The sequence below is a fragment of the Meleagris gallopavo genome, chromosome 23, assembly GCF_000146605.3.
Source record: "Meleagris gallopavo isolate NT-WF06-2002-E0010 breed Aviagen turkey brand Nicholas breeding stock chromosome 23, Turkey_5.1, whole genome shotgun sequence".
NCBI lineage: Eukaryota > Metazoa > Chordata > Aves > Galliformes > Phasianidae > Meleagris > Meleagris gallopavo.
In genome coordinates, this window is record NC_015033.2 from 5,145,017 (window position 1) to 5,169,445 (window position 24,429).

Below are 24,429 nucleotides of genomic sequence, written 5' to 3' on the forward strand. Positions count from 1 at the left end.
GAGAGGACAGACAGCCCTGCTGGGTGCGGTTACCCGAGGAATTCTGCTGAGGGTCGATCGCGTTTTGCCCTTTAAGATCGCAGCATGGAGGGGAAAAGGGGAGAGTAAGGAATCCTCGTTGTTTCTCCGTAATAATAATAATAATAATAATAATAATAACAACAACAACAACAACAACAGGGATTTTTAAATGATGTTTTCCCTCTGATGGCTGCGGTACAGAGAGAAGAGAGCTCGTGATGCTGTTTCCCTATTGCTTCCCTGCTTGCCCCACCCGCCGTGCCGTGTTTTGTGCAGCAGCACGCCAGGATGCTCTGCCTGCCCTGCTTGCCCTGCCGGCTCTGCCTGCCCTGCCTGCTCTGCTCAGTGATTTTTCTCTCCCGCAGAGTGAGAAAAATCACTCTGCCCAAAGCCCGGAGCACTCAGAGTGCAGCGCTATAGCTCGTACTGCCGTGTAACTGCGGTTATCGGGCCGTAGGAGAAGGAAGATTTGAACTGCTCAGACCCGTGCTTTACACGGCATCGTGACTAAGGAGATTCGGTGCTAACCCCGAGGGAAGGAAGGCCTTCCGATAGCCAGGCCTGTGGGCAGCCTAAGCAGAGGGGACTGATTCTGCTCTGACGGAGCACATCTATTCTTAGGTTAATTGTTTTTTAAGTTTATTCCGGTAGCTGATGCATGGATAAGTGCCAGCGTTCCCCAAAGAGCAGCACTGCCTGACAGCAGAAATTTGTCTGGTCCTGGATAGCCCTCCTCTATGGCCTTGGAACCAAGAAAGCATCAGTGCAAAATGGGAATAACAATGTCCTTAGATGATGTGTGACCAAACACAAGGGGAGTGCTCCCCACATGACCACCAAGGGTCAGAGAAGACCCCATACAACCCCATGCAAGCGCAGATGGGCAGAAAAGCAGCCAGAAGGGGATGGAGCATCATGCTTGTTTAACCCAATGCATCTGCAGGCACTTAGAACCTCAAGCTACTCACGTGGTTCAGGGTAGCGAGCTGTAGGGGTCCGAGGCCCTCAGGTCAGAAATACCCCCCCTGCTATGCTGCACCTGCCTTTCAGATAAACATATTTGTTTTCCCTTTTCTTTTTTTCTAATTTGTTTGTCATCATTGGTAACAGGAGAGCCCCTGCCTGGTGGAACAGTGCATTACCACTTCTTTCCCCCTTTCTCAGAAAGCTCCATCCAGGGTGACCAAGGATGGAGTCCCTCCCTGAAGCAGTGCTGATCAGAATCCTGGCTTCCATACCTGCGGTGGATCTGGTGCTGGCGTGCCGCCTGGTCTGCTGCCAGTGGAAGAACCTGATTGATGGAGCTGCTCTTTGGATCCTGAAATGTCAGCAGGAAGGCTTTGCTGGAGCAGAGTCAGAGGAGAATGCGGAGAATTGGCAAAACTTCTACTTCTTGAGTAAGAGAAGAAGAAATCTCATCAAGAACCCCTGTGGCGAAGGTGAGAGATGAGCACAACAAGGCGCGAGCCTTCAGAAAACTGGGCACCTCCAGTCTTTAAAAAAGACCTTGGTTGCCATCAGGATGCATTTTCTTTTTGCCCCAGAGACAAATCACTTCATGCATGCAGTCAAACCACTTACTGGGCAAGAAGGCCTTCCATCAAAGCAGCCTTTGTGAAGGGCTCTCCATGACATCAGCTTTATGTGAGCCCCTGCAGGAATGTGAACCATGCTTTGCAGAACTGCACTGGTAGGTGGCACCTGAGCTTCCAGATGGCTTTTTGCCAAACCTCAACCTAAAAGATAAGCCTTCCTCTGCTCAGGAACTCATTTGCTCTTAGCTCAGCAGGCATTTCATGCTTCCTTCCTTGCAGTTTGTTTGTGTCTTGCTTATTCCAACCCATATCACTGAGCTGTGCACGCTGCAACACTTGCTGTTATTTTATGTTCTCTGAACTCTACTTGCCATCTGCAGGATGTTTAGATAGCAGCAGCCTCATAACCCAAGCCTCATAAGCCAAGCAGCAACACAATACATTTCACACCTCATAGACCAAAGCACAACACAGACCATCAACACAACGTTTTCATTTTTCTTATTTAAAAAGAAGTGATTTTTCTGCAAGCTCTTCTCTTGAGGAGAAAAACAATATAAGGCCCTGCAGCTTCTAGCTGTGTAAGCATTTAACTATGCGCTAAAAGCTTTGAGAACACCACCAGAAAGAACAGAAAACGAGGGATTTAATATGAGTTATTTTTCAACAAAAAGAATGAAACAAAGGAAAAAAAATAATAAGGGAATCAGCAGTTCTCCCCAGGTATTTCTGTAAGACACAAAAGCACTGAGGTGGAACACCTAAACCATTTCACTACTCTTTTTTAAAGTAGACCCACACAGACACAGCCATTTCAGTCGGGAATGCTGACATTTGTTACCATTCAACCTAAATAAAGTGTTGTTTTTTGCCAGGCCTCCACTTAAAACATCTCATTGTGTCTTTCACATACAGAGTTGGATGGCAGTGTGTCTGTTCCAAGCTGCAGAGGCTCCCTATGGGAGATGGCCAGGTTCTCAGGCCCACAAGCTATGACCAAACATTCTTTCTTCCATTTGCAGAAGACCTGCAGCACTGGGGAGAGGTAGAGAACGGAGGTGATGGCTGGAAAATTGAAGAGCTCCCTGGGGACTTTGGAAAAGAATTCCCTAGTGAAGAAGTCCATAAATACTTTGTTACATCTTATGAGTAAGGCTGCTTATTCCTCTTAATCAGGAGAGGGGATAATTTTGTTTTCTCCAGCCTCAGAGAGGTGGTGGTGTCCATTACCTTCTTGTGTTTCAGGTGGTGTCGAAAGTCTCAGGTCATCGATCTTAAAGCTGAGGGCTACTGGGAAGAGCTGATGGATACAACCCAGCCAAAAGTTGTGGTGAAAGACTGGTAAGTAGCAAGGATGCCCTAGAAGTCCAGGAGAAAGCCTAGAGAGAGCAGGAATGGCTACACCAGGCCTTGGAGCTCTAGCTCTCATCTCACTGCGTTGCCTTTGGTGTCATTCTACATGTGAGACAGAGCTTGATCTTGATTCAAAGAACCACTGGTAGTCTCCCCAAGCTTCAAGCTCTTGGTGCATATGGCAGCAACTAAAGCTCTTTTGGTGAACAAGGGCAGGCAGTGGATTGGAGTAAAAGTGTTCATACAGGCAAGGCTGCTGCTTGGGTCTCCCTGCAGGTATGCGGGACGCAGCGACGCCGGCTGCCTCTATGAGCTGTGTGTGAAACTGCTGTCAGAGAATGAGGACGTGTTGGCCGAGTACAAGACTGAGACCATTGCCATCCCAGAGGACAATGATGCCAGCTGGACTGAGGTGAGTGAAGCTGTGGTTTCATGCAGGTGACACTCAACCTGCATGAACCAGGAATGTTTTCAACAGACAGAAGCAGGAGGGGTTATTCTGGAGGAAGAGAAGGCTCTATCATGGGTTGTGATTGAGCACAGGGGTTATACAGCAAGCCCTACATAAAACGTGGAATTTTGCTGAGCCATCACTACAAGTCTGTGGGATTTGAAAAAGAGACTCCTCCGGAAGCATTTAATAGCTTCTGAACAGACTAGAGTCAAAGCTCCTTCCAGTAACTTCTTTCTCACTGTAACTGTCCTCATTGCTACCCACACTGGTAGGATGGATGGGGCAGGTGGAGCTGAAGGCCCAGTGAAGGTAAGGAGTAGGTTCACGGTAGCTTGACACTATTTTGTCTCTCTCAACCTCTAGATCTCCTACACCTTTTCTGACTATGGTCCTGGGGTCCGCTTTGTCCGCTTTGAGCACGGTGGCCAGGACACACTGTTCTGGAAAGGATGGTATGGTGTACGTGTTACCAACAGCAGCGTGACAGTGGAACCATAGTCAAGCTGAACAGGGACCTGCTTGCCAGAGCTGATTCCCTCAGGCCATCCCATGAGCTCTGGAGGGATTCTGCATGGTGCTGCTTTTGGGCTGTAGAGCATATGGCTCAGGTATGAATGTGCTTGGCAGAGACCACCATCCATCTTTCCTTAAGGGTACTATGCAAAGAATAGCAACAGACTTATGAAACCACCTTACGTTCAGTCTCACCCTTTGCACTGATGTTCTCTGTCACATGAGATCACCTAGCTCTGGAGAGGTATCACTCCCAGCCCCACGTGCCATTGCCTGCCTTACCTGAGCGTGGCTGCTAAGCAGTGCTCTGGATCTCCATTTCAATTTTGGGCAGTGATAATGCCAAGCAGTTGGACTGGATCCCTTTGTCCTACAATGCTCTCAACATCCACTTGTAGGGGGGAAGTGGTGGGAGCTGAATTCAGTGACCACAATGATACTGCAGTGGTTGATGGTTGGACTTGATCATCTTAGAGGTCTTTTCCAACTTTAATGATTCTATGATTCTCCATGGGGCTTCATGTGGCTCCTAAAAAGCAGCTGAGGATGATTGCTGGGAGAGAGACAAGGGCTTAGGGAAACAGAAGCAAATTGAGGAATGGGCCCAGGAGCAAAAATAACACGTCTCCCTGTATGCTTCCTGGCCTCTGCATGCTTCGTGCCAATCTAGTACTGCTCTTTGCAGGCAGGAGATTCACGCAATATTCTTCACACAGAAACCTGTCATTACCTCCATTTGATCTCAGTCCTTCCTGCCCACCACGTCTGCAGAAAGTACACATCTGCCTTTGCTGCAGATGCTTACCAAGACAGCACTTTGTACGTACGCCCACTAGTGCCTCTTGCTGTCACTTAGGGCTGTGAGCCACCATCCTGAACAGAGATATCTAAGCTTACCTGAGCCAAGCCTGTCCCCTCCTGCCTTGGGCACAGCCTTCCAAACCACAGCCAAGCCAGAGTCAGGGCAAAGACAATAAAAGGAGCTGTACATGGATCTTTGCTTGTGTGCTGAGTATTATTTCTTGTGCTTAAGCAGTGGAGAGCAGCAGCAGGCAGAGATATACTAAAAAGGTCATGGGAGTTCATGGAAGGCATGGAGAAGATCTAGGAAGGCTCCTACAACACCCAGCTCTGACCCGTGGGTATCTGCGAGTATAGCTCTGCTGTGAGCTCCGCTGTTCTGCTCCAGGAGAGACCAGAACCAGTCAGCTCTTTCCACTACCTTGCACACAGTCACACAGTGACACAGTGCAGCTTTATTCAGCACAGCGTTTAGTGCAGCTGACCCCATTTCAAAATTAATATTCAGCTCACTGCCAGAGCCCTGCCCCAAGGCCCTGGCGTGTCCCTAAGGATCAGGGCAGCGAGGGGATCAATACACCAGGTCTGGATGCAATTGTTAAATTGAATCTTTCCTAAGCCATCATGTTATAGTCAGGATAAAGCCCAGGATTAAGCTTTCAGATACTGTGTCCCTTGTAAATACAGGATAGGGCCACAGTCCCCACTTTAGGCTTATCTAGGTTGAACCACTCAGTGCACACAGCTCCCTTACAAGAAATGCAGCTGTCAGAGTCTTTCCTTCCCCTGATGTTCACACTGATTGCTAGAGGCAGCCTGGCTGTCCTGACCTTCCCACTCAGTTTTAAGAGATGCTTCCCAAGACTCCATGCCTTGCAGTTTCATTAAGAAAATGGCTCTGCTGCAGAGTCTGCAGAGCTGCCACTGACTGCTTGCACCCAGTGCTAGAGTTACAAGGCAAGCAAGGAAAATGGGCGGTGCCTGTGTACTTGGAGAATAATCTCACTTGCTCGATCCATTGCAAATATTTTACTCCTAATGCCTTTTGGTCAAACACGTGAAATATGAGTGCACTGAAATCTGCACTGCATTCATCCATCCCACTCAGCTTCTGTCCAAGACTGAACAGAGCACAGGAGCTGAACGGCCTCTCACACATCACAGACTTTGTGGGAATGCAGACCGTGCAGTTTCATAGGACTAAAGAAAGTAAGTACAACTGTGACAAAACAGCTTAGCTGCATTAATGCTTTCTGCCACTAAACGGCTCTATCACATGTAGCTTCAGTGACCAAAGGAGGGTTTCTAATGCTTCTGTTGTGCTGACCCTGGCTACTACACAGTAGATTTTGGGAATACTGATGAACAATGCAGACATGCAATATACCATACAAAAAAAAAATTGTACAGAAATAATTCACAGATACTTTATCAGCCAAGTATTTAGAAAGCTGAAGAAGAAAAGAAGAAAGGAAGACACACAGAAAGGTCTCCCTCCACTGCTGAACACAGGAACCAGAGCTCAGAGCTTTTGGCAGCCAAGATGAATGAACACATCTCCAACCTTGGCTGCTTTACTGTTCAGAGGCACAAAGAGAAGCCCCAGTCACAGCACTGCACACAGGCCTTCCTGCTGTCATCATCTGACATCCTGGCTAGCCTGCTGCACCTTGCTGTCAGTAATTTTCTATCCCACAAAGCCCACCACAGCCAGTCCTGGCTGTAAATACCATTATACTTGAAAATGGTGGTTGTTTTGTTTCTCCAAAATAGCTTCTGCAGTTGGTGTCTTGCAGAGGAACAGAAATGGCAAGACAGGGCCCTGGCAAGGAAGCACTAACATACATCTCTTGTCAAGTCTAATTGAATTTTTCTATAAGAAGCATCTATTATTACCCACCTGGGGAGGTTGTGGACAGATGGAGGAGTATGCTCCCCCACCAGGCATTCAAAATTGTTTGAAGATGAAGGGAGGAGGAGAAAAACAACTCCCTGTTGCTTGCAGCCCAGCTGTTCTAGCCAGTTTAAAAGGGAGGATAATTTAGGAGATTGATTCCCCCTAAATCAAATACTTTGTAGAGGCTGGGAATGGCCCTTCCTGAAAGCCAGGATAGCAGAGTACGGAGCTTTTGGCCTGAAGCTGTGGCAGAGATGAGCACAACCCCAAATAGGATGGGATGCCAGCAGCCTTGTATTTGGCCCACAAGGTTGTCAGCAGTAGAGATGTTCCAAATAACCAGCAAACACTGAGTTGATGAACAAACATCCCCACAGCTCACATCTCTTCCTGCAACCCAGATACAACCATAGGGTGGGAGGGAATGGCCTCAAGTTGCACCAGAAGAGGTTCAGGTTCAATATTAGGAAAAACTTCTCTGAAAGAGTGGCTGGGCACTGGAAGAAGCTGCCCAGAGAGGCGGTGGGGTCACCATTACAGGGGACATGTAGGTGTGGTACTTAGGAATGCAGTTTACTGGGCAGTACAGGCAGCAGCTGGACAGTTGGACTGGACGATCTTAGAGGTCTTTTCCAACCTTAATGATTCCATGACTCCCACTCCTTCCTTGCTGCCTCCCAACATGCAGGTACCCTGGGGAGAAAGAGGTGAGCAGTTCCTCCATCCATCCAGCTGGTTCGTCCCCATGTCCTTGGGCACTGCCCAGCCCACTCAGTGTCCCTGTTAGGGAAAAAAAGGACTTCATTATGCTTTCCCACTGGAAAAGTGTGAATTAGAGAGAAAACATCCATAATGAATTCAACTGGGAAAAGCCCCATGGGAGCTGGAAAGCATCACTGCTACATGCAACAGCTGCACAAAAGCTGAGCTCTGTGCACAGCAGCCTGGAAGGAAAACATACTCAGATAAACCAGAACAGCTTAGAGAACGTATATAATGTTGCTGTGCAAGGGGGGAAATGGCAAAGGATCATAATATAAAGCAAGCACACAAGCAGAGCCATGGTGACAGCAGAGGGCACTCGGGCTGCAGGCAGAGAGCTGGGAGCCAGCCCGACCTCAGGTGCTGCTGGCTGCTGCTTTGCAAGCAGGAGATATTCAGAATAACTGCAAGTGTTTGGCTCTGCCCTGTACTCACTGTACCCATTTCTAATCACTACACTGCACCTCCTCTTGTCTCAGCAGTGGAATGAGCTGCAGGACTGGTTGCATCCCCATCTACACTGTGCCCAGGCACTTTGATACCTTCCTTGCATGCAAAGTTCAGCAGCCTTCCCCAGGAAGATGGGAGTCCCAGCTGTATTACACGTGCCCTTGGCTAAACCTCCCTTGCAGGCACTTAGAGCAACTCATCTGGAGCCACCACCAGTGCAAACCCATTAACTGCAGTGCAATCAGCATTCCCAGAAGGACAGAGAAACCACGATAAAGATGTAAGTGTGCTCACTGGACTGATTAATTATGGGGAACACATCTCTTGCCACTCTGTTCCTGCCAGACAGACTTTTACAACAAGGGTAGTGAACCATCCCTGCAGACTATCCAAGGTCAGACAGGATGGGCCTCTGAGCACCGATGGAGCTGTGGGTGTCTGCTCATTGCAGGGGGGCTGGCCCTGATGACATTTAAAGGCCTCTTCCAACCCAGATGATTCTGTAGTTCTGGCTAATGGAACGGGTTTACAAGCACAGGTATGTGCACTGAAACATATGCACAGGTATAGGCAAACACACAGATGTACGTCCACAGCCATGCAGAACTTCAGAACCCACCAATCTGGCCTCCCTGTGCTGCCAGGAACAGGCTGTCCTCAGACAGTGACCATCACAGAGAACTGGCACAGCCTCTCACCTGGTGTTTAACCCATCTTTGACCTCAAGGACCACAGAGCACTTCCCTTTGGCTTCCCATAGGTCTTCTCCAGGCGTACACCACAGGTTGTTGTTGCATAAGATTTAGGAGACAAGAGCGGAAAGCAGCAGCTCTGAGCCCTCCAGCCTGCAGAAAGCAGCTCGTGTTCCTCAGCGTGAAGCTGCTTTTCCAAGAAGAGGGATGGTGTCACAGCTCTGCTACTTGCAATCCTTCCAAAAGGTCCTGGAGTCAAGTGGAGCTGTTTCCACCTCGCCACACACTGTGCAGCTCCTTCCGTTAATATTGACACGTGAAGCATTGCAAAACGAAGCAGATAAAATCCTGATCCAGATATGAGAAACGACTTTGCATTTTTTTTGTAAATTAAACCTAATCTTGTGTTGACTCTGCTATACAAGGAGAAATAATGAAGCAGATTAAGACGAGATCTTGTTCACTCTTGCTGAACAAAAGCCAATTAATTGCCAGTAGGATTATTGTGAATTCTCTCTCGTCTTACACAAATACAATCAGATACAGGCTAGGTGCTGCTGGAGCAGCCCTGCTCATTGGAGCGATAACTCTGCCTGGACAGAGGAATGCAGTGCAAAGGCTCAGTTAAACCACATAGGATTCTGCCTTGCTGTTTTCCCCAGTGACTCCTGCCAACTTGTAAAGGATGGAGACGCATTAAAAACAAACAACCACAAATGGCCCTCCCACACACAGACCCACAACATTCAGCCTTGCCTACTCTTCTCCAGGCTACAGGAGAGCCTTCCCCTTACCTGTACATCACTGGACTGAATCATCTAGTCCTTTCCCAGAGCTTTTCAGCTACAATAGCTTTCCTCTTTCTGCAAATCCTTTCTTAGACTTTCAGTGTATCAAAATGTTTCGTTTCCATTAGCCAAGCCAAATTCTCTCAGCTATTTCACTGGTACACAGCAGAGCCTTCTTCTACCTATCCATGTGCCATGACAACAAGCAGGGAGATCATTCCTGCCTGCTCCTATCTGGCCTGCTCCCAATATGAAACCAATCTGGAGATGTGGCACTGAAGGACATGGGTTAGTGGGCATGGTGGTGATGGCTGGACTTAGTGAACTTGTCTATTCCAGCCTTAATGATTCTATGAGCAGAGACTGGCAGGGGGTTGGAACTGGATGGTCTTCGAGGTCCCTTCCAACTCAAGCCATTCTTTGATCACAAAAACAGTTGGCAGGGAGAAGCAAATCCTAGTTCAAGTTGGGTAGGAGCAGAAACCTACAGCAGCCCTCCTGTAAAGGGGGAATGGCAGTGTTCAACTTGGAGCTCAGCTCACCACCACTCATCTGCACCAGACCATGGCAACAAGGAGGAGTTCCCCCCATCCTGCCAGATGCAGAAAATAAAAGCCACGGGGTGAATCTGTGGATGATTTACTTGGAGAAGATATTTCTTATTTTCAAACCAAGTTTAAAAAAAATAAAATAAAATAAAATTAAACTCTGTCGAAGCCTGCAGCAATGGCACTGACAGACAAAAATGACTTACAGAAAAAAATGCACAGGGAAAGCGATTTTCTTTGCCTGCATTGCCAGGGGAATTAAATCTTGTTTTTTTTTCCCCGTCACCACCAAGTGGAATAATCCAATATATTAAAGCTAATGTGCTCCTTGTATTTATTGCTGTGTATTTGACCTAACAGAGTTTTATTTCTACATTAAGAATAAAGCCATTCTGGAAGGCAAGCTGCAAAGCTCTAGATCAATTACTACCTTCTCCAACAGCTGAAAAATGAGTTATTTCTTGTAAAAGGAAAAAAGTAGAAAATAATAATAAAAATAAAAAACCTCCTCTCCCTTGTGCAATGAGTTCTGCACTGCAGATCTGGTGGAGTTAGGGAATATTGTGTTTGGTTTCTAAGTAACATTAAAAAAAATAAATCCATGAAACAGCAGCAAGGCCACGGTGTGTGCTCCATCCTGTGCAGTGCAGAGCTGCAGACAGCCCTCAGTGAGGACCAGGTTCTGCAGCACACGCAGCTCCAGCCCAGTGCTTGCCCTAGGGGACCGTGTCCAATTCAAGCATGTCCAGCAGTAACAGGATGTGTAATAACTGTACAAAGCAGCTCTTGTTGGTAAACAAAACCGCAGACACAAAGCCAAGAAACTGTGCTGAAATGTGAGAACAGCAGGTGGAAGCTGACAGTGGGAAGGGGAACACCACGCATCCAAAACCACAGCAATAAATAGGAAAGCACTCCTCCTAGCATGCAAGCTTTGCACAAAGCTCTCATTTACACCAGGCCCATGGTGCTGTCCTGCCTGGGAGGACCTCAGAGCAGTAAAATCATAGAGCCCTCAAGATTGGAAAAGATCTCTAAGATCATCCAGTCCATCCCAACCCAACCCACTGTGCCCCCTGCCCACCTCCCTCAGTGCCACATCTCCACACTGAACACCTCCAGGGACCCTGACCCCATCACTCCCTGTGCAGCTGTGCCAGCACATCATTGCTCTGAGAAGAAATCTTCCCTAATATCCAACCTGCACCTCCCCTGGCACAACTTGAGGCCATTCCCTCTCATCCTATCACTCAAACAGAAGTAACTTGGAATTCTTATATATGCACGAGTTACATTTAACTTCAACCGTCAGCTCAAGTGCAATCAGTAAATCTGAGCAAACAGTTTTTTAACTGCTCCTTGGAAGGTTTTTCTGTTTGTTTGTTTTGCTTGCTTCTGGCTTTTCTTTTTTTGTCTTTTTTTTTGAAGCCTCAAATAACTGCTTCCAACATTCCTCCCTAACTCTCACTTGGGAATTTTTTTAATTATTGATCAGGACAAGAGCTCTCCCTTCATGCATACTCCATCTAATCCTTTCATTTACTGTGCTTTTTGCCTGCATGCAAAATGAATGACATTTCATTTCCAAGCTCCATCAGCATCAAGTCTACTTCCCTCGGTAACAGCACCCCATTGGCATCAGATGGAAACCCACACAAGGGGCAGTTATATATCCAGCAGCCTGAAAAACAGTCAGTAAGAAACCCAGGGGATCTGGAGGGTGTAGTGCTGAATATTTAGCACCTCTAAACCAAGAGTTGTTGCCTGGCTGCAACAATCTGCTCTCAGTCTTTTCCCTTACCTTACCTTACACTCATCAGCAATGCTACCACCTTCCCCTGCACATACATGAGCAGCAGCTGCCTTCAGAGACCTTTTGAACTGCCTGAATAATTTAATCACACCTATTTTCCTCTCCCCCACACTGCAAATGGCCAGACAGCTGACCTGTGTCTCCAGAGATCATTACAGCTAACTAAAATGCAGAAGTGCTGCTGTTTTCCTAATGACTTGCATACTATGACCCCAGCCATGTTTTTCTAGGCTGCTTGCAAATCCTTTTCTTTACTTTCTTATTTCGTAAACCTAATGAGCTTGGATAGGACAAGGTGGGAATAGCAGAAGTGAGAGCAATTTCTGTTTGGATGAACAATTTCTTTGGACTGTGACTTCAACTGTATGTAGAATCACTACAGTTGGAAAAGACCTCTAAGATCATCAAGTCCAACCGCCAACCCACAACCACTGTGCCCACTCACAGAACCATAGAACCACTAAGGTTGGAAAAGACCTCAAAGATCACGATGTCCAACTACCAATCTGCAGCCACCATGCCAACTCACAGAACCGTTAAGGTTGGAAAAGACCTCTAAGATCAAGTCCAGCCATCAACCCATGACCAACACGCTCACCTGCAGAGTCATTAGGGTTGGAGAAGATCTCTAAGATCACTAAGCCCAACCACTGACCCATCCCCACCTTCCCACTCAACCACCTCCTGCCTCATTTAATTCACTTAATTCCTCTGGCTTTTCAAAAGTCTTCAGCAGGCTCTCCTGGCATCTAGAGTCCTGCTGAGCTGCATGCCTTACAAAAAGGCAGGCAGGTCTTGGTGAGACAGAGCAAACAAAAGCAGACGGGGGAAAACAGCCAGAGCACACCAATCAAATCCCACACAAAGACCCACAGTGCTCTCTCTGCCCACTGCGACCCGAGAGAGAGCAACCTCCCCCCCGGCTCTTACCTTCAGTTGTGCTCATCACCCCCACAGCCCAGCAGGTTCCCACAGAAACTTGTCTTCATCAACATGCACAGCAGCAGCTGCCTGGCTCATCTGCAGGTAGCAAGGAGTCTGATGCTGGCCTCAGATATCACACTGCCTAATTAACTACCTGACACTATCACAGTCCCTCCTAGAAACAGACCCAGAGACATTACCCTACATGTATCTGGAAATCACTAGATAAGGGTGAATAGTGCCTCTGGAAAGCAGTGAGTGCCCCATGAATGCAATACCTAGAGCTTGTAATAATGCATGCATTTGTCCAAGGGGCTAGGGCTGAGGGAAAAAAACAAAACAAAACAACAAAAAACAATGAGAAGGGAACCCAGCGTGCCTCCTGGTGTGTACAAGCATGTATGTGAATCAGAGAACCATTAAGGTTGGAAAAGACCACTAAGATCACCTACTCCAACTGCCAACCCAAGAATGCCATCATCTGTACGTACATCAGCTGTATGTAGAGATACGTTACTGACCTGCTCACCCCAGGACAAACAGGATTTTTGGCACAGACTAACCTCCATCAGAGACACCATGATGCAAAGGCAAAAAATGCAACCCATACTCTGGTGAGCAAGGAATGACATTCCTGCACAGCACAGATCCACAGCCTTGATCAGGAAAATTCAGTGATATTAACACCACTATCCTTAGTGCTTAGAGGACTGGCAACCTCAGGAGACCCAGTCCCAGGCCATCAATCTGAGCCTCCAGTTCTTCTGTTGGACTCCCTCGCAGTTTCTTTACACTGCCTTTCTTAGGAATTAATTCCAACAGCTTCATTATAAAGAATAAATAGCAGAAGCACATGGCAAAGGACTCCTCAAAGATCCAAGACGAGAAACTTCTGCTCCTTAAGAGATCCCGGGAGAAAAAGGTGTAATGCTTCTGAAGAAATCATTGAATAACTGGAAATGCCTTCCCCAGCGCTAGAACAGAGGAGTTCAGTGAATAATCCACAGCTGCTAAGGCAAAAAAAATCAACAGAAATGCTCTCCTGTCTCCTGGGCTCTCTTTCCAGGACCAGCACAGCTGAGCTCGGAGGTTCTCTCCTAGGAAAGAAAACTCCAGAGCATCCCAAACACCTCTGTGCTCCTGGGTTCGGTGTTGCTTTGCACAGCCTCCTTGCATGACTCTTGTACACACTGCTTCATTTTCAAGGTCTCATATGCCCACTTACAGACCTTGAGACAGCTCTACTGCCTGATCCTGTCTAGATGAAGCACTGGTGGAATAAACCTGAAGAGATGCTCATGGAGAGCAGCAAGGGAACGAGGGCAGATGGCTGGCTGCTGACATTCCCCACCAGGTGCCATCTTCTCTCTCCAGCTCAGCCAGCCAGGTCATTTCAGTGAGCTCCCACCCCATCAGATGGGCTCTGAAAAGACATCAGGGATGCAGTGTTCTATTTGGCTGAGCCACATCACTCTGGGGTTCATTTCTAATGAATAGCAAAGCACTGTCCTCTGCAGCCCCTTTCATTCCCACAGCTCAGAATACTTTAAGCTTCCAAATGAGCATAAATGAGGTAATTAAACAGCAATGTTCCTCCGAGGTAAGAAAAGGGTATTAAGAGATCCCCTCAGACTCCACTGAAATGCATCTTCTTCTGGATGGGATTAGAAAGTGAGATAAAGCAGAAATACAAATGCTGTTTGTTTCTGAGGCCCTCCCTCAGATTTGACCCAGTCAGATCAATGCTCTGGACACAGAACAGTTCACCATTCTCTGCTTTTTCCTAGAATGACTGCAGGCAAACACAGCTCATCCTTAAGCACAAATCAGAGCACCAAAATCCAGAACAGCCAGCAGGCAACTGGGATTTCTTGCAGAACCCCAGTAGGGTCAGACCTGCCCCTCTGCCAAGGGGAGCATCAGGCTCTCAAGCAAATGACTGACCATGCAAAGCAGCTTCTATAGCGGAGGGGGGAAATAAATTCTTCCCTGATCCCCCCTCCAGAGCTCAGCTTATCCCTCAAGCATGAGATTCAATTACCCTTATCATTATTGTAGCTTGCCTCGCTAGAAATGTTATTAGCGGTGATGAAATTATCCAGCCCTGTTTTACACTGGAGAGAAACAGAAGAGACTCCTCCCGCCAGCTGCTGGGAAGCAGACACCCTCCTTGGCAGAAGAATAAATGGCTCCAAGTCCCACAGCAGCTCCCAGAAAGGAATGCCCAGGGCAGCAGCCTTCATTTACAGTGTTTTGCAGCATTGCTCACTGGTTGAGGACCAGTTACCATAAGCACTCACGTGGGCTGAGCTGTCCTAAGCTACACCCTCAAGTGAGCTACAACTCTGCGATAACACAGCAGCCAATGCCAGCTATTGGCACAGCAATTCCCAGCCCTATCTCCTTTCTGTGCTGTCACCCAAGCAGGATTTTCCCAAATGGTACTACTTGAGATAAGTTTCCTTGGTCAGCATCACAAATGATCCTCGGTGAAAGGGACAGATGTAGGCTTGAAGGTGAATGCAGCTGTGCGTGGGCAGATCTGTCAGCCATTTGAGGGGCATCCCAGGCACAAATCTACACTGAGGGATTTGAACTTCCTATCTCCTCCGTATCTGGCTTCCCTCTGCACACACAGCATCCTCGGGGCTTCCCCTTCTCCAGCCAGCTCCAATCCCGTCTCATCTCCTCCTCCCTTTGGAGCAAGATTTGAATTCATCACCATTTTTAAGAAAGCACTTAAAGAACAGAGCAGAACTGATAGCTAAATTAAACCTGCTGAGAGCGCCTGTTTAATTGAAAATGCCATCTGTAATTTAAATGTCAGAGCTGGGATGGTTATTAAAACCCTCCTTGATTACTGCGCCTCATTTCACAGTTTCAAAACAGACAAGAAAAAGCTGCAAATGGGCCATGTAACCCAGCACCACCAAGCAATTAATAAACCTCCTTCTTGCCTCCGCACCAGCTCCCCAGCCACACAGCACTGGGACAGGCCAGCAGGTCCTGCTTCTCCTGGAGACTACCAGCAAAGCCAGAGCAAGCAGCCAGAGCATCTCCTCCAGGCCCAGCTGCAGCTGTGTGCCCCCCACCTTTACCAGGGCAAATGGGAGAGGAGGTGGCTGGTGGAGCAGAAGGAAAAGGAGCAAAAATATATCCATGTAGGTGTCAGAGAGGGAGGAAAAAAAAAAAAAAGACACTTACCTTCCTGATCCCAGTCAGGTTCCTAACAACTTCAATACGGGAGGGAAGAGAACAAATCAGCATCTGCTGAAGAAGCAGCACCAGAGGCAGGTTTGCATTAAACAAGCACCATCCATCATTCCAAGACCACAGTTAATAAACCACGGGCCTCAGCAAATTACAGCAAGAGCACGCAGGGCATCATGAGCGTGTGCTGCAAATCATCTCCCCTTCTCTGGGGGCAGGGCAGCAGGCAGCATCCCTTGCTGCTGACCCCTCACAGCAGAGCTGGCTTTGGGGATGCTCAGATTCACAGACAAACATGTTTGTACCACCCTTGGGTACAAGAGCATCCCCCACCTCACTGCCTGCTATCCGTGCAGGGGCTGCCCCAGAGCCAGTAGGGCATTAGTCTGCCAAACAAACCCCACTTTTCAGTATTATGGGCACTGTGTGTAGTGGATAGGACTATTAAATTAATCAGGGCTGCAGTGGAGATACTGGGAGCACAACCAATTAGCCATTAATGGCTGCTGCGAGATTTGGATGCTTTAATGAGTACCTGGCAACAGCACATTGCCAGCTGCCTCTGTCCACTGCCTCTACTTGCTCACTTTCCATTAGATTTAGCCTTCATGGCAGAGTGGAGGTGGTGGTTGGGGGGAAATCCATCACTCCTCCAATACGAGGAGCAGAAAGGGCACAGCAGAGAGCTGTGCCCAATTGGAATTCCTGACACAGCCCACCACATCCCAGCATGGCAGCAGAGGTCAGCAGTGCATGAAAGCAAGTGACGATGTTTTGCACGCAATCTTCCCTAACCCAAATCCTGACCTTCCTTGTTGTTTTTTACTTCTATTCCTTAGCGCTGCAATGCAAAGAACATAAGAAATAATTAGAAAATTAGACAATGCATCAAGAGATGAACTGGAGCAAGGGGTAATTAATATTGCCCCACAGCTAACTCTATCAAGTTCACCGTAATTAGATGCTAAAGCACTTTGCTTTACATTAAAAAAAAATGTAAAAAAAAAAAAAAAGGGGGAAGGGAGCTAACGGCTTCATACTACTGAAAGGAAGGCCACATTAAAAAAAAAAAGCAGTAATTAGAACCATAACAAGCTACAACAATTAATGAAACATTTCAACAACATCTTCAGTCTGTAATGTTAGAAATGACAAATTCTAAAGATAAACTTAACAGAGTGCTATAAAAGGAGAGAAAGATCAGTGGAGAAGGATCTTCTGGCACTCCTTGCCAGGAGCTGCTCTTGTCCACCATTATGTGCCCATCATTGGTGACAAAGTCCAACCTCTTTGCAGCCTCTCCAGCAACACAAGGGATCCTCCAGGATGGTCAGCACACCAGAGCAGACAGACAGCTTCCCAAAAAAGCCATGTCTGAACTGTTCCACATTGTCAGAGCTCCACATTTAGCATCTCAAACACACGGTCCTGCAATTGCTTACAACACAAGTGCTCAGGGTTTAGAAAGATGCTCAGAAGTCATTTATCTGCGTCACAGCTCAGCGTGGGAGTCCTTGAGAGCCCCAGTAAGAACTGCAGACACGACCAACCTTGCTCAGAACAGAGCACCTACAGACACGTGCTTTATTATTCAGGACATGAAGGGTTGCCATGAAGAGGAGGTACGTCCCCCAGTGCTTATTCTGCCTAGCTCACTCAGCTGTACACGGATTTGATGAGAGTAGGGTTCACAGGAGCACAGTCTGATCGACAGAAGGGCAAAGTTAGGCTGAGAGTACCTTGCACTTTCTGCTCCAGCATCTCCAGGTTTGTTGCAAATGGCACCGAAGCAGAGAGGAAGCTCAGAGGCACAGCGTTCACCTGCACTAACTGGGCTGAGGAAGCAGTATGGAGGTGGTGGAGTCACCATTCCTGAGGACACGGTTTAGAGGGCACGGTGGAGATGGGATGACTTGGAGATCTGAGTGGTCTTTTCCAACCTTAATGATTCTGCTCCTGCTGCCTTCTGGAGAACACTGGAGTCAAAATGAAGGGAGCAATATCAGTAATTAATGCATCTGCAGGAGCATAGGCATAGGAGAAAATTAGTTTTTCCCTTTTTCTATGGATTATTTCTATGTTGTTTACAAAATATATTCTGCTCTGGGTAGAAAAGCCCATTCCTTTGGGACAGGCAGATTCTGGAGAGTTGTAGCCGTTGAATCCTGGATTTGCTTCCACATCAGCCATTCCACGCAACATTAAATTAGGATACTAAAAGTTAAGTAATAGCACACAATGAAAACAGAACGGATTCTATTAATTAGGGAAACATCTGAATTTCTATTCTGACCCTAACTTGGCTCAGAGATGAAGAGCTCTCTTACAGCTGTAACACTGAATACTCCCCCCCTCCCCACACACAGTAATCTGGAGAAAGTGTATTCTTCTCTGCAGCAGAAGGAGGGTTTTAGAGGCTTTTGATTTTGAACATGATTTTGAGTGGCCTGGCATCAATCCAATTAAGCACTTACAGCCTTGATTAACTGTAATCAAAAGGTATGTCCCAGAGACATACTCTAGAGCTATTTTAAGATACATCATTCATGTCTGCCAATAGGATAAAGGTGAACTGGATACTCAAGACACCAGGAAATGCTACCTTCCAGGTTCTGCAGTCTGAAAGCACAAAGACAAACCAGAACAGATTGACTGCAACCAGCTCAGTCCTTTCAAAAAGCCTTTATTCCTTATTCTGTAGTGAAATTGTAGTGCAAAAGTGGTTAAATCTTACCAGAGTAGAAAAGAGAGCAGATTACAGAAATTTTAGATTCAGTCAAACTATTCCTTCCATCAGTAACTGAGCTTTTTGGCTTTGTGTTTAGAAGATGCACTCTGCAGAGTTTGATCTGTATGCCAGAAGGGTATCAGTACGCTTTTGATAAAGAAGAAACATCCAGTAAATGATCTGTGCAATGCATATAGTTAAACCACATTTATTACTACTTTTGAGAAAAACCAACCTACTTGAGGAACAGCCCTCTAATCATCCTAAAGCGCACCCTGAGGATGTTTTCATTCTGCACCTGAGCATGTATTTACATGATGAATTCATGGCACCTCACTGAGTGAAGGATGGTGCATTTTTAAGAACACTTATAAATATGTATTCACCTGATAGACTGGAAGAACTAATCTAGGTTTGAAAAGGTCCACAATTATGAACTTACTGTTTCTTCCCTAATTGTCCCTAAGGGGTGGGGTATGGATAAAAAAAAAAAGTGAGCATCTGGTGCTATAGAAAGTCTGTACATGTATCAGAGATGTTTCTGCTTCTGACAGAGCAGCTCAGTGGGAACACCAGGTTTTAAAAGAATGAAGAAAGAGTAATGCTGGAAACAGGTGGGGCAGGGAGGCACTTTTGCACGGACACAAACAAAACAAGGTTCCAAGTCTCTTCCCTCCCTCTCTCTCCCCAGCATCTCTGAGCAACGGCACCTTTGCTTAGAAAAGAGCCCACCAAAACCGCAGCCCAGCTCTTCCGAGGAGCAGACCACATAATTAGCACAGTACTTCTATAACAGTAGGTCTTCTCTCTCTAATTTGCTTTAATTAGAGATTTTGCTGCCAGCAGGGGATAGCAGATTGACAGTCCTAGAGCTAGAAAAAAAATTAAAGTCAATCACACAAAGCACTGCAGGCTTCTCCCATATCCAAAGGTGGAGGGGAGATTACTGTTACCTCTGCATCTCCAAGGGATTTCCATTCTAGCTTCAAGACTTGCCTGTACTCACAGGACTCCAAGAACTTGGTCTCTTAAAGAAAAGATGAACTATTCAATAATTTGGAGAGTTCAACACTGAGATGATAAGAGACCTGCCTGTTGGTGGAAGGCCCTAGGATGCCCACAGCCAAACACGTAATCGATCTCTTAATGCTCTTCAAAGGGTTGACAAACTCCTCTGCTACTTGAACATCCCTCACAGCTCCCCCTGCCCTGTGTCTCACTGGTGGCACGTTGCAGCAGAAGGCCTCATCATAAAAAGTTCTACGTTTGTTTCGAATCATAGAATCCTTAAGGTTGGAAAAGGCTCAGATCATCCACTCCAACTCCAACCCATCCCCACTATGCCCACTAACCACCTTCACAGTTCTTGAACACTCCCAGGGATGGTGATCCCACCACCTTCATGGGCAACCTGTGCCAGCGCCTCACTGCTCTTTCTGAGGAGCTCTCCCTAATATCAGAGCTGAACCTTTCCTGGCTCAGCTGAAAGCCAGTGCCTCTTATCCCATCATTTAGATCACCTTCAAGAGTTGTCTACCCAAGGCTAAAGTCAAACCTAACCCTACTAACAACTGTTAGACTCATCACAACAGACGTTTGGTTCTACAGTTCCACCAGCTAGTGGGGATCATTGTCACTCTGCTCTGGGAGGCACAGACTCCTGCTTCATCCCAAGCCTCTCTGGAAACTCTCTACACACAGACAAAGCAGGTGAGTGCAGGCAGAAAGCTGCAGAGTTTTATGACATGACCATGAAAAAGGGACTCACACTTTCGCATCAGGAGCTGCCACACCATTTCCTCTCCTGTTCTCCTTTTTGGAGTACATCTATCTTTTCCTTCTGAAATGCAGCAGTCAGGATGTGGGGAACACCCTGGTTCTGCTACATCTGGTACTCCTGGCATGCTCCATGATAGCTGCTGCAGTGAGGGCTAGGCTCTTAGGACCAAGAACTTTGAAATATCTCCAGAAATTACATTACCTTTCCTTTTGATTTGTGCTTTATGTTTGTTTACTTCCATCAAGCCCAGATTTTCATCCCTTCCAAATTTCCCTGAGATGCTCAAGTTTCTAATTAACCGGAAAGGCTTTTTATTCCTTACAACTCTCCAGTTATGAATAATGATACCAGCTCATAAATGAAAATTGTCTTTCTATTTAAATTTTGTAATTTTGGGAGGGTAAATTGGGGAGGGGGGAGGGGAGGGAGGAAGAGAGAAAGCAAGCATGGAGCAGTGGCCCTTGGGTCATTTGCAACTTATTAATTTCAAGCAGAGCTCTTAGCTCGCTTATTAACACTGAGTACACTACAGTAAAATTTAATGGCTAGGATATTAATTACCTTGCAGGCTTTCATATCTAGACAATGGTTTATTTTTGTGTTATGAAGCAGTAGTAGCAAGGGTATCATTCACCAATCTCAGGAGATCCTACATCACTCAATCCTGGTCCCTCCCTGCCAGACAGGAGATGTTCTGAGCCCTCATTCTGGCACTGTACCATAGCACAGGTCTGCGCCCATCCCAGGACACGAGCTGTGCACTGGCAGGGAGCTGCAGGACACACAGCCACTGCTGTGCCTTCCATTCCCATCAGCTCAGCCCCAGAGGTGCATGAGGAGCTTGTATGAGTGCACCCTGACAGCCACAGGAGCAGCTGCAGAGCAATTTGAAATGCCAGCGTACTTTGGGTGTTATATACTCCCATCAATTTTAACATAATTCATAAGACACATAAACAGGCCTTTCACCCACACTTAGAGGAGCCACCTGTCTCTGTCCCACATGCCATTGACTCATTAAGCTCAAATCACATGGCTGTCTATGCAAAATGCAGGTCAGTCAATTGACTAAATGGCAATGAATAAAACACGCCAGCACTTAACAGGCGCTGCTCAGTGCTCTGCAGTAATTGCAAGGCTATGATGTTCTTGTCCTGGTGCTTTTTTCTCGAGAAAGGGCTTCATCTGCTTTGGGATTCAACACAAGAACAACAGCAATTTGCATGTGTGTTAGAGCAACCTGACCCCTTGCAAAGCACTCTGCTATAAAATCCAGCTCCCTCCTACACAGTCATTAGAAGTCCCAATAAAAAAAAACAAAAGTAGAATTATCCTACAGATCTCAGCGGATCAAACCAGACTATTAGATCATTTATACATTGGGGAAAAAAAAAAAAAAAACGACTACAACATTCTGTACCAACAATTAACATCATCAGTACAGAGGTCCAAAGGTGCCACCAAATCTCAATGCAGTTGCCCCTCAACCCACTGAAAGCCACAGCCATTTGCTTGGCAATCTACTGACTATTTCCACCCACCATATTTATTTGCTAAAGGAAGCCATTCCAGAACCTTGGGTGTGCCACAAGCGAGTGCCACCAGCAAGGAAGGAAGCACCACATGGAAACTGCAAAACAAGTTGTTCCAAACAGCGGCTAGAGGTTTGCGCTGACACAAGTCAGAAATTATCTCTCTCTCCCCCACCCCCAACTCTCTCCTTTACTTTCTTGAATTTTTAAACCCTGCAAATTTCCCTCCCTTTTCAAAGAAAAACTTCTTTTATGTGCTCAGCCCTTCAAAGAAGGTAAAGGATCCGGTACTCTCTCTCACCTTTGTACCTTCTGAAGATGCATCTACTGAATATGGAGGAGCGTTCCTTTTATATTCCCAGCTCAAAAGGATCAAAACAATGATCTTGGCATTGGAGCCTGGGTTGTAACTAGGGCAGAAACCCAAAAGCATTCATACCTACAATGGATCTGCTCTCTCCCTGGTCTGGTGGTTGGCAACCCTGCATGTAGCAGGGGGTTGAATCGCTGTGGTCCTTTTCAACCCAGGCCATTCTATGATTCTGCGACTCAGATGCTCCTTCAGCCCTTGTGTGTGTGCTCATCCCACCACTAATTCATTCAGGGTGTGTTTGTCGGGGTGGGAAACCACAACCAAGGTAGTTGGGTAGATATTTCTTCCTCTCCACCACTATGGCGATTCAGCTAAGTTAAAGTCTCAGGGGCAGGGGAGAAATTTATCACTAGGGAACAGAGGGGATTTGGGTAAAAACTGAAGCGGTTTCAATAAAGAACAAAACAAAACATATTTTGTTTGTTATCAATTCCAAAGAAATCAAAGTTTCTCAACCCACCTTAGTCTGGCATCTCTGCCTGTAGCCAGGTCTCCATAAACTAATTGCCACATTTTGCCCTGGGTGACACAGGGGAGCAGGTCCCACGGCTTTGCAGTGGCCTTACCTTTGTCCACCAGCTTTTCAGCTCAGGAAGGTGGGACAGTTTTGTGGCCAAGGGAAAACCACAGGAATGCAGAATATCACAGCAGCGCGCTTCGCTCTCCTCCCACAGTCAGCTGGGAATTGAGGTGACAATTATCTCAGCTTAATGAGAGGTCATTAATTCCTCTAGGCAGAGATTCCCCAAAGAAGGACAAGGCCAGGGTCAGAGCACTTCTTGCAGTGAAAACAATCAAAGCAAGACCACGTGGCTGAGCCATCCCCAGCTCTAATGGCTGTTCAGAGGGCATTTCAGCAGCTCCTCATTTTGCGACAGCTGGAATTATGGGCAGTTCTGCTAAAAGGGCCTTTTTATGCTGCACGTAGATGCTCTAATCTGTTTTAATGGGTTTTCCAGCAAAGCCTTTGACACATTCTCATTACAGTAACGCTTTAATGCAGAAACATTCATACGATTAGAATAAAGTCTTCAAAAATCTCCTCTTTATGGAGATTTTTATTTTATTACAACACTGGTTTTCAATGTGCACAGCAGTACCTGCGTTAGAAAGCTGCTTTGTACAGACCAAATCGGGCCAATTTCAGCCTTTAACAACAACAAAAAAACCCAACAAATTCCAAGTTCCAGGGTCAGCACGACAGCTGGTATAAACCACCCTCCTCCACAACCCGGGCCGAGTTTGGGAAGGAAGTTCTGCATCCAAACGGTACCAGCTTAGGATATTATCCAGTTTCCAGGGTGAAAAGAACTATACAGCCTATATAATCAGTAAGCAGTTAATTCACAGTCTCAGGAAACTGGATTAAAGGGAGAACGGAGTGCAGAGAGGGCAGCTCCCTCTGCCTGCATGCTGCCCATCAGTCAGCCCAAGAGGGTCTGCGTTTCATGGGGTGAGACAAGAGTTAGAGCCGCATGGGGCAGCCCACAACACCTCTGTGCCTTGACCTGGGGAGGCCCCACAGCATCACCCCATCTTCATTCAGGCCCTCTGAGTTAGGAGTCAGTGATCACATCGTTAGCTGTATGGAAACCCTGCAGCTGAGTCCCACGCCTCACCACTAGGCTAAAAACAAAGGTCTTGCTGTGAAACTGAGCAACACACAGAGAGATATAATTACTTTTCTGGTTCTATTACTCTTCCTTCACCTATGAAATAGACCCAGCGAGCAGCAACAAGCAGCTCCTCATTTAGAGACTAGGAAGATGCTTTCATCTCATTGCCATGGCAAGCTAAAAATAACCCAAAGGAATAAAGTACCTTAACTAAATGCTGAAGTTCTGAAGTTCCTTTTAAAATACACAAACAAAAAACCAACACAAGGGCAGCTGCACAACAGGACAATCTTCGTGATAAATTAACCCATCCCTTCATCTGTCCCCGTTTCCAACACACCACAAACCATAGAATAACAGAATGGCCTGGGTTGAAAAGGACCCCAGTGCTCATCCAGTCCCAACCCCCTGCTACGTGCAGGTCACCAACCAGCAGCCCAGGCTGCCACAGCCACATCCAGCCTGGCCTTGAATGCTGCCTCCCGGGATGGGGCATCCACAGCCTCCTTGGGCAACCTGTTCCACTGCCTCACCACCCTCAAACCATACTCCTGCAAACCTTGCCTTTGCAGCACTACCTTTTATTTGGCCCCTCTCTCTAGATTCAAGTCCTCAGCAGCATTCCTTCCGCTCCCCCCC

The 24,429-nt window shown here is 46.8% G+C and overlaps 1 protein-coding gene and 1 long non-coding RNA gene across 3 annotated transcripts; one reads left to right on the forward strand and one right to left on the reverse strand.

Annotated features, from left to right (window-relative positions):
* The first annotated feature begins 218 nt into the window (after positions 1-218).
* LOC100543541 (F-box only protein 2) lies at positions 219-10,893 on the forward strand. Of its 2 annotated transcripts, none has more exons than XM_019622555.2 (5): positions 219-1,460; positions 2,579-2,705; positions 2,802-2,897; positions 3,186-3,321; positions 7,816-10,893. In XM_019622555.2, exons 1-5 carry the CDS (start codon positions 1,211-1,213, stop codon positions 7,873-7,875), a joined length of 669 nt encoding a protein of 222 aa, XP_019478100.1. In that variant the 5' UTR covers positions 219-1,210; the 3' UTR covers positions 7,876-10,893. The 2 variants fall into 2 exon arrangements, with proteins under 2 accessions (XP_019478100.1, XP_003212378.1); XM_003212330.4 differs by lacking the exon at positions 7,816-10,893 and adding an exon at positions 3,727-4,870 and having other exon boundaries at positions 240-1,460.
* LOC116217414 lies at positions 4,963-17,966 on the reverse strand. Its single transcript, XR_004161926.1, has 3 exons — positions 17,501-17,966; positions 15,756-15,821; positions 4,963-7,354 (listed from the first exon to the last, which is right to left on the reverse strand). It is a non-coding gene; the product is annotated as an uncharacterized LOC116217414 (long non-coding RNA).
* Between the last annotated feature and the right edge of the window lie 6,463 nt (positions 17,967-24,429).

Bases quoted from the DNA above. Each gene is read 5' to 3' on its own strand.
- LOC100543541 (XM_003212330.4), top strand. From the start codon at position 1,211: ATGGAGTCCCTCCCTGAAGCAGTGCTGATCAGAATCCTGGCTTCCATA. The intron at 2,706-2,801 runs GTAAGGCTGCTT...CTTGTGTTTCAG, and splicing joins TACTTTGTTACATCTTATGA to GTGGTGTCGAAAGTCTCAGG. The intron at 2,898-3,185 runs GTAAGTAGCAAG...GTCTCCCTGCAG, and splicing joins AAAGTTGTGGTGAAAGACTG to GTATGCGGGACGCAGCGACG.